General features: G+C 49.6%; 1 protein-coding gene across 3 annotated transcripts in view; it reads right to left on the bottom strand.

Moving 5' to 3' along the window:
• MACO1 (macoilin 1) overlaps positions 1-12,546 on the bottom strand; it is a 71,151-nt gene extending 58,605 nt beyond the window's left edge. Inside the window, exon 1 of one of the 3 annotated variants that reach the window (XM_040979592.1) lies at positions 12,233-12,546. In XM_040979592.1, coding sequence (XP_040835526.1) covers positions 12,233-12,312 — 80 coding nt within the window. In that variant the 5' untranslated portion in view covers positions 12,313-12,546. Of the gene's footprint in view, positions 1-5,145; positions 5,609-12,232 lie in introns of those variants that run through there. The other 2 variants (XM_040979594.1, XM_040979593.1) reach the window with 2 other exon arrangements.
• Positions 12,547-14,986: the final 2,440 nt, after the last annotated feature.

The raw sequence follows: 14,986 nt of genomic DNA, 5'->3' as shown, positions 1-14,986 counted from the left end.
TGTCGTATCCACTAGTATGCATGAGGACTAGGTCTGTAGTGGGCTGACTGGGCTGGGCCCTAGCACCTGACACTTCCCTTGAGGTTATGGGGCGAGAACTGACCAGGCAGCCGCATCCATCAGTATGTATGTTGGCTCGTGAAGATGATAGACCGTGCCTAAACATGCACTGGCTAGTGCACACAAAGTCAAATCTAAGGTAGTTACCCCAGGCTATTTCTTGGTGGATTCCCCAACCAGGCTGCTGGATTCAGATCTCAGCCACAGGGAAAATCACAGGATGTGTGGGCTGATGTGGGGGTGTATGTGCCAGTCTAGGCCTACTCAGTTGCTGATGCCTATGCAGTTATAGCATGCCCAGATGCAACAGGGGACATGACAGCCAGCTCATCTAGGCCAGCAGGGAATACCACACTGCCTGCCTCATTAAAGGATAGAAAGCAGAAAAGGTTAGACAATTCTCCCGGCCAAGCCCTGCAGCATATTCTTGGGTCTGTGGATGCACTGAGGTGGACTCTGTCAACCAGCAGACCTTGGAAAGATGTTCTCAACCCTGGAGCAATGAAACCAATAACTTCTCAGGACAATCAACCCCACTCTGGTGGTACCCCTTAGAACACTCTTCCCCATATCGGGGTCTCTAAGGGATCATGAAATGACAGTCTCCTAGCCCCAGGTGCTGATGTAGTTTGACAGCATGCAGCAGTTCCCATCCCCTTTCTCCCTGCAGACACATTAAAAAGAAAAAAAAAAAAACTGAAACATTTATCTTACCCATCTTCCTCCATGCTTGATCCTCCCCACCCTAATCAAAGACCCAAACGGGGGTGCATTCCTTTCAACCATGTGAACAATATTAAGAACATAAAAATTTAAAATATATATATATTGAAATGTAAATCTCAAATAAATACAAGCTCTTTGAGATTCTTTCTCATTTTTAGTTTATTTTAAAGCGCACAGATTCTAAAACAAAAATAAAATTGAGAAATACTGGACTATGGGATATTCCATTGATGCTAAAGACCAACTAGAACCACTACTGATTTGCCAAGAACACCCTTGTATAAAATTTTAAAAAAGGGGAAAGATTCAAGTAACTCCATACTCCATTTCCTATTCTACACCTTCTCAGACTGCAAAGGGAACCTAGAGTCTGCTATACACACACAGTGCAACAACACAGTTGCACATCTAAAAATGTCCAAAAGAAAAAATACTCCCAGAATGGAAATCACTTAAAAAAAAAGCTTTCAAGAATTTTGTAGCATAGTTTATTTAAAGATCAATTTTTTTAAAGATTTGTTTATTTTTATTGGAAAGGCAGACTTACAGAAACAAGGAAACACAGAGAGAAAGATCTTCCGTTTGCTGGTTTACTCCCCAAGTGGCTGCAACGGACACAGCTGAGCCGATCTGAAACCAGGAGCGAGGAACTTCTTCCAGGTCTCCCACATGTGGGTGCAGGGTTCCAAGGCTTTGGACCATCCTTGACTGCTTTCCCAGGCCACAGGCAGGGAGCTGGATGGGTAGCAGAGCAGCTAGGACATGTACCATTATCCATATGGGATCCCAGAGGATGCAAGGTGAGGATTTAGCTCCTAAGCCATTATGCTGGGCCCAAAAACTTAATTTCAAGATATATTTATTTCAAAGGCAGAGTATCAGAGGAAGAGGAAAGAGGTGAGGAAAGAGTGAGGTCTTCCATCTGCTGGTTCACTCTCAAGACGGCTGCAACAGCCACATCAGGCCAGGCTGACACCAGGAGCCAGGAACTCATCCTGGTTGCCTATATAGGAGGCAGGGTCAAGTACCTGGGTTATCTTCCACCACCTTCTCAGGCACATTAGCAGGAAGCTGATCAAAAGCAAAGTAGGATTTGAATATGTACTCTGTATGAGATGCCAGTGTTACATGCAGCCACTTAACCTTCTAAGCCATAACGCTGGCTTGCAGTTGTTGCTATCATAAAGGATCATATAAAACACAAAAATATTAAAGAGAGTGACCACAACCTAACACAAGTGGGGAGTTTTTGAAGGTTAAAATTCTGCTTCAAAAGTACTTAACAGGCCTGGTATGGTAGCCTAGGGGCTAAAGTCCTCATCTTGCATGCACTGGGATCACAGATGGAAGCCAGTTCTAATCCCAGCTGCTCCACTCCCCATCCAGCTCCCTGCTTGTAGCCTGGGAAAGCAGTCAAAGACAGCCCAAAGCCTTGGGACCCTGCTCCTGTGTTAGAGACCCAGAAGTTCCAGGTTCCTGGCTTTGGATCAGCTCAGCTCCAGCTGTTGTGGCCACTTGGGGAGTGAAACAGCAGTCAAACCTTTTTCTCTCTCCCCTTCTTTCTGTAAATCTGACTAATAAAAATAAATAAATTTTTAAAAAGTATTTGATACCAGGTACCAGTGTCATGGCACAGCAAGTAAAGCCTCTAGCTACAACACTGGCATCCCACATGTGCACCAGTTCAAGTCTCATCTGTTCCACTTGTGATCCACCTAATGGCCTGGGAAAGCAGCAGAGGATGGTCCAAGGGCTTTGGTCCCTGAAACCATGTGGGAGATCTGTTAGAAGTTCCGTGCTTTGGTTTCGTCCTGGCCCAGTACTGGCCATTGCAATCATTTGGAGAGTGAACCAGTGGGTGCAGGATCTTTCTAACTCTGCCTTTCAAATAAATTTTTTAAAAAAGATTAAAGAAAAAAACCTGACACCACGTAGAATCCATGCAGACTGGAAAAGGGGAAGATGAAGGAGCAAACACAATGTAGAAGTCCTAGGAAACGTGTACAGCAGTACATACACACACAGACCCGCTCTGCAATGTAATCCAGGTTATCACACCCATCACCGACAGTCATCCTCTACCTCATCACACCTCCCATTCACACCACACTTCAACTTCTCCAAATGCTTTCCTAGTAACGCCTTCATCTTATTCGTGCCACTGTGAAGCAGGAATGGTCATTACTGCCATCCCACAGACAGAAAACCTGTGGACCAGGGGTGGACCAGGCTGCAGTGTGCTGGTGCCAGAACACAGTAAGAGCTCAGGAGTCCACGGGGAACCGTTTTCATTGCACCTGGAACCCCAAGCTGCCACTACAGTAAGTCAAGTGGCTCTCCAGATCAACAAGCAGACACATACAATGGAATCCTATTTTTGTTAGGAAAGAAATATTTATATACTTTTCTCAAACAAAGCAAAAACCCTACACTTAAAAATTATACAATGAGTGGAACCTGCCACTCATGTGAGAGACAAATCCTGGGGTAGAACTGAGGGCCTTTTCAAGAATATTGTTTCTAGAGACTGAGTGCTTAATTTTTTTTTTTTTTACAACTAGCATGTGTTATTTAACTTCTCATTCTGAAATAATTTCAGACTTATGGAAAAGCTGCAAAAATGGCACAAAGAATTCCACTGTATCTTCCACTGAGATTACACACACATACACAACACACACAACCAACTTGACACTTGCTTCTCATTCAGCTGGTGCATCTGGGAGGCAGCAGACAGAGAGCCTGAGTCCCTGCCACCCATGTGGAAGCCCTGGATGGAGTTCAGCCTGGTCCAGCGCTAGTAGTCAGCAGCATTTAGGAAGTAAAGCAGAGTGTAAAAGACATCTCTCCTTATCTGCTGCCCTCTCCCCATCATCCTACCTTTCAAATAAAACCAATCAGCTAATTTCAAAGGGTAAAGTGCCACAATGTAAGGAAACAAGACAGCCACAGACCCTGGAGTTACTCAGACACAGGTCTCCATCAGGCAAGTAAATCTAGCAATATTGGGTTTCCTCATCTGAAAACCTGAAGCTAACACTCACTGGTACTGAGATAATAAGATAAAAACATAATAGCAAGAGTGTAACAATAATCAGTTTTAGGACAATTTATATAAGGTGTCATGCTAAGCAATAGGGCATTACGCTCAGCTATGATAGTAGTGCCCCTTTTTCCACAGGGGACATATTCCAGCCCCGTCTGGATGCCTGACACTACAGACAGCACTGAGCCTGACAGACAGCATGCTTACTCAACTTACGTGATTCACTACTTTTCCAAAGATAAACAAGATTTTTAAAAATAAGTAGATGTGAAGCCATTGTGGCACTGTGGGTTAATCTACTACTTACAACGTTGGCACCCCATATCTGAGTGTTGGTTCAAGTTCTATTATCCTTCTGATCCAGCTCCTTGCTAACTGCGCACGGGAAGGCAGAAGTGCATGGCCTAAGTACCTGGGAACCTGCCACTCATGTGAGACAAGCGTGGCCAAGAATTGGCTGCAGCAGCACTGTGGGGAATGGATCAGTAGGTGGAACATCTCGCTCCTCTTCACTCCTATCCCCTCCTTTCCTCTTTCCTTGTGTTTCTGTCTCTCTCTCTGATGTTCCCTGCTTTTCAAATAAATCTTAAAAAATAAATAAATAAAAAGTTGGGCCCGGCACAGTGGCCTAGCGCCTAAAGTCCTCATCTTGAAAATGCCAGGATCCCATATGGGCGCCAGTTCTAATCCCGGCTGCTCCACTTCCCATCCAGCTCCCTGCTTGTGGCCTGGGAAAGCAGTTGAGGACGACCCAAAGCCTTGGGACCCTGCACCCACGTGGGAGGCCCGGAAGAAGTTCCTGGACCCTGGCCTCAGATCGACATAGCATCGGCCATTGCGCTCACTTGGGGAGTGAATCATCGGATGGAAGATCTTGGAAGATCTTCCTCTCTGTATATCCGCCTTTCCAATAAAAAAATACATCTTTTTTTAAAAAAGATTTATTTTTATTATTTTTTTATTGGAAAGGCGGATATATTGGAAAGGCGGATATATAGAGAGGAGAGACAGAGAGGAAGGTCTTCCGTCTGATGATTCACTCCCCAAGTGAGCACAATGGCCGATACTATGCCGATCCGAAGCCAACAGCCTCTTCCAAGTCTCCCGCGCGGGTGCAGGGTCCCAAAGCTTTGGGCCGTCCTGGACTGCTTTCCCAGGCCACTGGCGGGGAGCTGGAAGGGAAGCGGGGCTGCTGGGATTAGAACCGGTGCCCATATGGGATGATGCACTGTGCCATCGCGCCGGGCCCAAATAAATACATCTTAACAAAAAAAGTAGATGTAGTTTATTAGAACAGGCTCTCATTATCTTACCTCATAAACTTACGATTTAAATACTTAATTTACAATGGCAATATGAAGCTCTTCAGAAAAAATGTGTAAGTCAGATGTTCTCTATGGAGACAACTATGACACAAAAAAATGAGACAACTCAAGTGTGCAATCCAACAACATTCCCTCTCCCAGAAAGGTGACGATAAACAAAACATGTAAAGTAGAAAGAAAGCAGGTGCTCATGGCGTTCACTTAACCGGGTGGTGGATGCCCATGCTTCTCCCATCAGTACCTGGGTTCTGTACCCAGCTCCAGCCCTGATGCCACAGCCTTGCTAACAGACTGAGAGATCGTGGTGAGGGTTCAAACATGGGGGTGCCTGCCACCCACATCGGTGACTGGGAACGAGTTCCTGGCTCCCACTCAGGCCTAGCCTGGCCCAGTCCTGCAGGCAGGCACTGGAGGAATGAAGGTGGACAGTACAGCATTGTGTGTGTGTGTGTGTGTGTGTGTGTGTATGCGCGCATGCACACTCACATACTGTCCATTTTAAATGTTTTAATTCGAAAAAATGTTTTAAAAAATTTTAGAATATAAACAGAACTCATTTTGTAAAAGATGTACTTATTTATTATTGGAAAGTCAGATACACAGAGGAAGAGAGACGAGAGGAAGATCTTCCGTCCACTGATTCATTCTCCAAGTAGCCACAACAGCCAGAGCTGAACCAATCCAAAGCCAGGAGCCTAGAGCTTCTTCTGCGTCTCCCTTATGGGTGCAGGGTCCCAAGGTTTTGGGCCATCCTGGACTGCTTTCCCAGGCCACAAACAGGGAGCTGGATGGGAAGCAGGGCAGCCAGGATATGAACCAGCACCCATACAGGAACTCGGTGTGTACAAGGTGAGGACTTTAGCCACTAGGCCATCACACCGTGCCCAGAATTCATTTTTTATAAAGTGAGTGGCACAATGGACTAGAAGTAATTAGATCTGGAAAAATGAGAAAACTGTTCTTACTACACCTGAGAAAGAAGACTGAAGCCTCAGTGTTTCTCCCATCGGGGATGGTTTGTGTTGTCTACGTACACTCTTACTAGTGTTCAAGTGTCCTTGTGCCACAACACAGACAAGGTACTGACTACAGCAGTGAGCCACAGACTTGATTTTAAAAAAAATGGACAAAGTAATTATAAAATCTAAGAGCACAGGGAGATTACTTCCAGCTATCTTAAACAGCTCAAATGCCCCAGTGATACAGACGTATCTGCATAGACTGACTGCACCACTGCAATCCACTAAATGCGAAACCTCGAAGGAAACAAAAAGAGCAAAGAGAGGCTGTGAATAAATTACTTCTGATGTCCCCGTCCCATGCCTCAAACTGAGCACAGCGCACTTAATGTAAACAAATGAAGGTCAGTGCCACGGGAGACGTGTGATGAGCTGACCAATTTGCTATCAAGCATGTTAAATGGCAAGTTAAATATATAAAGCCTCAATGAATATTCTCTCAATAGTTGATAAAATTTTTCAAAGTTTCACCTGCCAGGATGCATGTCCCTGAAGGTAAGAAACCATGAGGAAACAGATTTAAGTGGACAGAAAGTCTAGCTAGGGGGATGTGTGTGCCACTGGCGTACGCCACTTATGTATGCAGCTTCTCAGGCAATCAAATGGTTATTGCTCCACATCTAATTCTTGAAAAAGAACCAAGTGAAATAATTACAGTCAAATGCAGTAAGTCTGCAGAACACACTAGATAATATGAAGAATAACTGCAACATATTATTTTACTTAACTACATGAAACATTTATCTGACCCTACCTTGAGCTGGTGGCCTAGCAAACGACAAGGCAAATACTCCCGAGACCCAGGGGTAACTGGGGGAAACGGCCAAAGAGACTCCAGCAACGTGAGTGCAGAACACGTGTGCACAAAACCAGTAAGAAAGTGCAACAAGTCACCAAGTCTGCCAATAAAACCAATCTCTTGCTCTAGTGTGGCTCATGCACGAAAGGCCATGAAGAAAAAAGGAATGCCAGTGACAAAAGAGGAAGCTTTTAAACAAATTATCTGAAATAGAGCACATCTGTCCTTTCCCCTTCTCAACCAGGCCAACTTTGGGGGTTTTCAAAGCACCTGGTGCAACTAACGTGCCAAAATTGTTCAAACAAGAATCCATAACGGAAGTCACAGGGAAGCCCTTTTTTAAATACACTACTGACAAAAACGAAGCATAAACATTCCAGTATGGCATTTTAAATTATTTCATGGCAACCACAAACATTGGAATTTAGTTAAATATACTTCACTACACACATCAGTACATCTCAATTTCTCCATTATGCCCAACCCCCCAACTCGAACATCTGTGTGTCACTTTGAGGTCAAGACCAGCATCACTGTCCATCACTGCCCGACATCACTGAAATGCTTCTAGGCTGTAAAGTTGCAACACCGGTGTCTAACTGCCAGTTGCAGAACACCTGCTCGGATCAAGGAAGCCAGCCTCCAGGGACTCTACTATGCCTAGCCCAGAGGCATCTACACTCAGGCTTGGACGGCACCTCAAGGAGGCAGGCCGGCGGGCAAGCAGGCAGCGGAACCTCCAGAGAACACATTACTTAAACAGGGGTCTAAAAAAGGAAGCTGGGAGGCTGATTAGGATGTCAAATGTGATCACTTTAAAAAGTCCCTTTAGAGACTCCCCCAAGACCCGGGAATGCTTCTCCAGAATAAAGATGGGAAGGTCTCGTCAACATGAAGGCCACCAGATGCTTCGTCCTGGTGGCCAAGGTCCTGAGCTGCGGGGACTTGACCATCAGGCACAGCACAGGCAGCCAGGAAGCAGTCACAGAGCACAGCGAAGGGAGCTTCCCCCAGGCATGTTACCAACATATAAAACTGCCCCAAAGCTGAAAAGCAAACCTTACTTAAAATTATTTTCATATTTACTTACGTAAATAACGAGTTTAACTGGTAAGTTTTGGAATATACTTTCAACACATGAATGAATCAACAATTGTCAATGAGAAGATGGGAGCACAGGAGAGCAAGCGAGCTGGGGGTAACCCCCACAGAATCAACCCTTAAGAAACACGCAGCTCCCAGCTGTGTGTTCCCCATACCTGGAGACATGAGCCTGCAATCTACCCTGGGAGTGGCTGCTCTGGTGCTGAGGGCCACAGGCCAGAAAACCCAGGCCTCAGAAAAGCAAATAGTTAAGGAGCATTCTTACTTACTTTTTAATAACTTGCTTTTATAATTGTCAAAATACTGTCACATCTATGTCACATCAGTTAGTGGCAACTGTCTACAGCCTGTGCTATCATAAAACAGCACAGGGCAAAGCACAGCTGTAAGTGTATCAGGTGAACCACTAACATGTAAATAAGCCAACATTTAGTTCCAGAGCAGCATTTCCACTGGAACACAACTCCTGAGTTCTCAAGGCTCTAATGCACTGTGCGGATCTGAGAGGATGGCATGTGCCATGCAGGGACCACAAGGAGCACGTCCCTTCCTCCACCACGCACTCCACACTGCAGACCGCTAACAAAAGGGATGCCTTCGCTTACATTATACTTACGCATTCATTTACTCACTCAACACTTGAGTATTCGACACTGATTGCTTACTCTCTGTCACGGTCTGTGTTGGCTCAGATTTTTTTAAACTCACACTGAATTTTTAACCCAATAATATTAAAAATCACCATTCCTGCTTCCTTTCTTTTAATTGAACTGGAGTAATATTTTCATTCCAGTTTCCATTTCTGAGTGATGGGAATATACCTACCTACAGGTAACACTGATATGTCTAAAAGGAGCTGGCATTGTGGCAAAGAGGGTACAGCACTGCTTCTTGCCCAGCTGCTCCACTTCCGATCCTGCTCCCTATTAACCACCTGGGAAGAGCAGCAGAAGATGGCCCAACTGTTTGGGTCCCTGCACCCATGTCGAGGGACCCCTCATCTCCACCAAGACCAGCACTGGCTGCATTGCCACGTGGGGAATCAGACAGTGGATAGAAGAGCATTCACTGGTTCACTCGATCACTCACTCGCTCTTTGTCTCTCCTCTCTCTGTAACTCCTTCAAAATAAATACTTTCAAACACACTTATACATATAGATACTGTCTAAAATTGATTTGCCTTGTCTCTTGCCCCGGAACAGAATTCCAACACAGCTGTGACACTAAGAATAAACAACATAATTAGACAATCGCCTCAGTAACAGTGGATGGATTGGAGGGCATGATTAAAAATGTCTCAGGAACAGAATTTTTTTTTATTAAATTACATCATGAGACACAGTTTCACAGGCACTGAAAATTTTTTAACCTAACACCAAGCAGCAACTTATCCCCATTTTGATGGTTCAGCTCTGTTTATGGCTGCACCAAATCTTAGAGACTTTCTTGCCTCTTCAAAAAATAAACCACAAAGGTTAAAACTGTGACAGCAACAATCGGTAATAATATTTACCACACTACAATGCACAGTTTCACAACCTGTACATGTACCTCCATTCATTCTCAAAACTCATCTAACTGATGTGAGGCTTGGAGCTCCGGGGTGTGGATGCACTGCCCCTGTCAAGTGCCAGAGTGGGCACTCAGAGTTTGAACCCAGCACTCTGTCTGTCCAGGGCACTCTCTCCACAGAGACCCCCTGCCTACACCAGCGCTCAGAAAGCTGTGCAGAGAACCAGAAAATAGTGAATCCACCAAGATTACACTATGAAACGGTAGTGCTTATCGAAACTTTCAACACAGCCTCAAAAAAGCCAACAGAATGAGCCCAACGCAGCAGCCTAGTGGCTAAAGTCCTCACCTTGCACGCACTGGGATCCCATATGGGCTCCTCCACTTCCCTTCCAGCTCCTGTCTGTGGTCTGAGAAAGCAGAAATGGACAGCACAGAGCCTTGGGACCAGGAGCTCCTGGCTCCTGGCTCTGGATCAGTTCAGCTCCAGCTGTTTCAGTCACTTGGGGGAGAGAACCAGCCAACAGAAGATCTCTTTCTGTCTCTCCTTCTCTCTGTAAATCTGACTTTCCAATAAAAATAAATCTTAAAAAAAAAAAAACACTTTGTTTAGTGAGGCCGAAATTCATCAGATGACAAAGGTAATAGCTGGTGTGAAAAACAATTTAATATAGACTCCATGCAGTGATCAACAGAAATTTGATATTCGTGTCTTCCAATCTCCTAATTTATGACTCGCCTCTTCATTCTGCTTACTTAGCAACTGGACATTTTCTAAACCTCTCTTTAAAAACAGAATTGTAAGAAGAGACCTGGTCTGGTTCTTCAGCCCCACACTCCACAACACAAACCAAGAAGCAAAAGAGAAAACTGAAATGTCACGTAACGTATGATCCTACCAAAAACAAGGGCAAAAAAAAAAAATGTTTTTAATCTTTTCATTACAATTTTACTTAGGAGAGCAAACAGGTGTGAGAGTACAAGTACTGCTGGTTTTTGGAAATCTCAGATATGAAACCAAAGAACTTGCATCATTTGCCATAAACCTCTTAGGGTAAGAGGAGATTCGAATCCCAAAGCCACCAGAATGCCAGACCTCCAGCAGCGCCTGAGCGCCTCCACCAGAGCCGCTGTCCTGCTACAGGCGGCAAACTGCTCCAACACAAGATGTTGACATCTGCTAGGAACAGCGGTCGGTCCTCTTGTGTTACCGCAACTGGCAAGCCCACAAACGCCACAGTCCTCCCAGGTCCACCTCCTCCCGTCCCCATGACACCAGGACACTAGGCTCCTCACATTTTTCTCAGGGGTGCATAAGGGGAACACTTTATTCAAGGATGCGCAGTGTGTGCAACTTGAAGGGACCTTCCTGCCACCCACTCACTCTGTGGGAAAAATACACTGTGAGTCAAAACAGGTCCAACAGACTCGGCACAGATTCGGGAATGTTTTACTCGCAGCCACTTGCTGATGGGCTAGAACAGTATCTGACACACACTGTATGTGCTGAACAAATGCATCTCATGCCATAAGGACATAGCTAATAACTTTCTCACTGTGCCTTCTTCACGCTATCACCTTAACTCATAAACCAAAAACCCCTATGTTTACATCCATGCACAGGGGCCGGTGGGAAACAGCCCTCCCACGCGTGTAAGCAACAGCATGCGCAAGACGCACAGGCCAGTAAAGTCCCTCACCCACTGCACAAACTGCACAACAGCACGAAGACTCCAAGCCTACAGCCAGGCACATGTGGAGAATTTGCCCATGTAAACCAAGCATCTCTCGGAACTCCTTTCTCCACTCAGGCAAGGGCCATCTACAACCAACCCTGGGAGAAGGACCAGCAAATGACAGTCGTGCACACAGTCCCTAAGTTCCCCCCATGAACCTGTTGTCCTTCTCCCAGGGAGGCCTGAATTTCAATTTCTATTTAAAGGGAGGCCACTTTTCTTTGGGAGGAGAAGGGGGGGCGGGGAGAATGAGTTTGGAGAAAAGCTCTAGGAAAATGTTTGGGGGAAACTAGCTGTTGGGAATGTTCAAAATATTGTTTGTCGAGAGACTGACCCCAGAGTGGGGCCACAGGGCATGATGTGGGGCTATGGCTTCAGCCATCGGTGCCAAGTCGGGGATCCCAGATGGGAAGCAAAAGACGCAAGCAGGGGCGGTGTGGCCCGGACCCAGGGGGTTCCAGGGGCCACAGTCGGCTTCCAACTTGGCCAGCTCTCCACCCGCCCCCGTGCCCGTGGTCCACGCACCTCCCGGCTCAGGCCAGACCAGAGGTCAGACCGGGATGGAGGGGAGCTAGGGGGTCCTGGGAGGGGACCCCCGAGGCCGGACGCCGCGGGTCCGGGGGCAAGGAGGGGCTCGCCGCCCCTCCCCCCGGCGGGCCCGGGCGCTCCAACGGCGGCGCGGCGGCTCCTCGGCCCGCGCCCGCCGCGCCCTCCCCACGCCCCGCGCTCCCGGGGTGGACCCCCGGCGGTCCGGCCGGCGGCTCCCGGGGCAGCGCTCCCCGGCAGAGCCCCCCGGCGCGGGCGTGCGGCCTAGTCGGGGTTACATAACGGGGCCGGGCCCCCCTCCGGAGCCGGCAGGAGCGGCGGGGCCCGCGCCCGGCACAAGGGGCGCCGCCGCTCTCACCTGCCGTAGATGCCCTCGGTGATCCGGTTCCGCTTTAGGGGGCGGCGGAGCTTACTGCAGTCGGCGTTCCGCCGCTTCATCCTCCCGCCGGGGGGCCGCTGCCCGCGCCGCCGCCGCCGCCTCTCGCCTCAGCCGCCGCCCGCCGCCCGCCCGCCCCGCGTCGGGCCTGGACTCTACCCCTGGGGCCGGTCACACAGACATGGAGCCAGCACCCGGGGGGAGGGGGTGGCACGCGGGCGGGGGGGTTCAGAGCCTCCTCCGCCTTCGGAAACAAAGAAATGACAATTCCGGGGCCCGCCCGCCCAGCACCAGCCAGCCGCCTGCCCCGCCTCCTCGACCCCGACGGACGGCCCGCGGGGCCAATCCAAGACGCCGCGACGCCGCGGACGGCCAATCCGAGGGCTCGCTGAAGCAAAACGGACTCTAGAATCCGCCTCTTTGAGGGACGGAAGAATGTGCCAATGAGGATGGTGGCTGGACCTGCGGCTGGGCCTATCAGAAAAGAGCTAAATAGAGGCTTATAAATAGGCCCTATAAATATAACATCCTATATTGTGCGTTGTTGCGAAGGTACGCTTCGCGGTTGGGAGGGTCGTTGCGTTTCACTGTGTTTTCATCCATGCCAGAGCAGGCCGCGCCTCCGGCTCGCGCGGCCCCGGCCTCGTGCAACCCGGGCTGGCGGCGAGCCGGGCTTCCGCGCCGACATGTGCTCCCTTCAGTCGCGTCATTATGTAAGGGAGCGTCCCGGCGGCCGCGTCGAGGCCCTTCCTGCGGACGCCTGCGTGCCCGGCCAGGCCGGCCGCGTCAGCGCGCGGCGGGGGTACGAATGACAAAGCAAACCCCACACACACCACACACACACACACACACACCCCGCCGGCTGCCCGCGACGTGGTGACAGCGCGGCGGCGCGGGGCGGGGTCGCCGCGGTTCCGCCCCACTCCGGGCGCTGCGTCACGGGAGGCGTGGCCGTGGAGCGCGCGCAGCCCGCCGGGGTGTCGGGGCTCCACGTCCGCAGGCCCAGGCGGCGTCCACGGGCCGTGCGAGGGCGCTGCCCCCGCGCGTTGTCGTCATCGTCGTCGTCGGGGGCGTGTCGGCCGCCGCTCGGTTGCTGCTTCCAGGCGAGGACGCGGGGACGGATACCCTGCCGGCCTGGCCCGGCTCTGTGCCGGGTGACTCGCGCCTCTGCTCTTTTATCCCTCTCAACGTCCCCTGCCTTGTCCGGATGGCCAAAAGAGCGACTGGAAACGACCGCAAAGACTGCTTAAAAAGGGGGAAGAGAAGTCAGGCTAGAGAGCCGGGGGCAGGATCGGAAAGCCACGCCCGCGCCTCGAGGCTGCTGCTGCTACTGCTGCTACTGCTGCTGCTGCTACTGCTGCTACCGTCTGGCTGCGTTCCTCTTCCCAGTTGATCCCCACAGATGATACTACATCAGGATCCGATAAAACAGGGGACATGCTAGCTATCACATCTTCTGTCCTGTTCTTTACCTAGCATAGGTGTTTTTCCGTGTTTTACCCCCTTCCTAGCTATTTGTGAGGGCTGCGGACTACCCTCGCAGGTGGCTTTCCCAGCCTAACTTCCCAACCACGGCGTGCGGGGTTAGTCAATATTTCAGGACATAATCCTAGGAATTAGATGCTATCCTGTTTTGTCTTGGGACACAGTGGGCCCCGTGATCACCCCCTGTCACAGCCCATCCGGGGAAGAACTTGTAGTTAGCACCAAATGCTTTTGTCAGAGCCACTGCAGTTTGACTTGCTCCTGCTTGTGGACCCTCAAAGATGGCCCAGTGCCTAGAAAGAAAATGCATTCTGAGGCGTCCAGAGCTGGTCAGCCGTGGCCCTACCCTCCTCTTCAAGCCTCTTCACTGGCCTTACACCAACTGCAACTGTATCTTCCGCCTCCTTGCCCTTGCACCATGGCCCGGCTGGGTGTGAGGTTTCCTGGTGAGGTGAATCCAACCACCTTCACAAAAAGCTCCTTGAAAACTCGATCCACACCCGTGGAGATGCAGGTCTAGAAGAAAGGCAAAGAGTACAAGCTTTTCCAGAGCAGTGTTGAAATTCCAGCTTGGCCGCTTAACTAGCTCGGGCAAGTTCCTGACTCTCTCAGAGCCTCTTTTCCTACCCACCTGGGTTTGAAGGCTGAGGCAGGCAGAGAGTGGTAACACCAAGTAACTGCTGTGAGAGTGGTCTTGTTGCCCACCCTCGCTTCCACACCAACAGGTTGGTAGGATGATGTTGGGTAGACAAGAATAGCAAAATCGGCAAGCTCCAAGTGGCACCCAGGCCTGCCCATCCCTAAGAAAGGGTGTGAGGCGGAAGGCGTTAGGGGGGACAGGCACACGGGAAGGTTCTGGCTCCGGACGCCAAGGGAACCCCATCAGGCATCACCAGAGCCCAGTGTCCCTTCATCCCCAAGGCCACCAGTGTACACACTGGATAAGCCGCTATATCTGGGATCTTCCCCCACTCCCTGCTGGGGCGCTGGGGTCAGGGTGCTGGCACCGTGTGGAATGTGTAGGTGAGTTATCCTGAGAATAGATAAGAGGGAGAGAGGTGCTGGGGACATGTGTCAGAACTGTAGCGCTTGTTGTCTAGCCTGTCATCAGATAAGCCCTTGACAGGACTGTGCTGGGCCACGGCGGAGGCGTGGAGTGCCTGGGAGCACTAGGAGGGAGCCTGGAAGGTCACCTGCTGGGTCTCCAGAAGCAATGCCAGCACAGAGAACCTCAGGGTGCTGGCCTGAGGA

Source organism: Ochotona curzoniae, unplaced genomic scaffold, assembly GCF_017591425.1.
Source record: "Ochotona curzoniae isolate NIBS_2020 unplaced genomic scaffold, NIBS_Ocur_1.0 contig_3255, whole genome shotgun sequence".
NCBI classification, from domain to species: domain Eukaryota; kingdom Metazoa; phylum Chordata; class Mammalia; order Lagomorpha; family Ochotonidae; genus Ochotona; species Ochotona curzoniae.
Note: the sequence above shows the minus strand (reverse complement) of the source record. Positions and strands in the feature narration are given on the sequence as shown.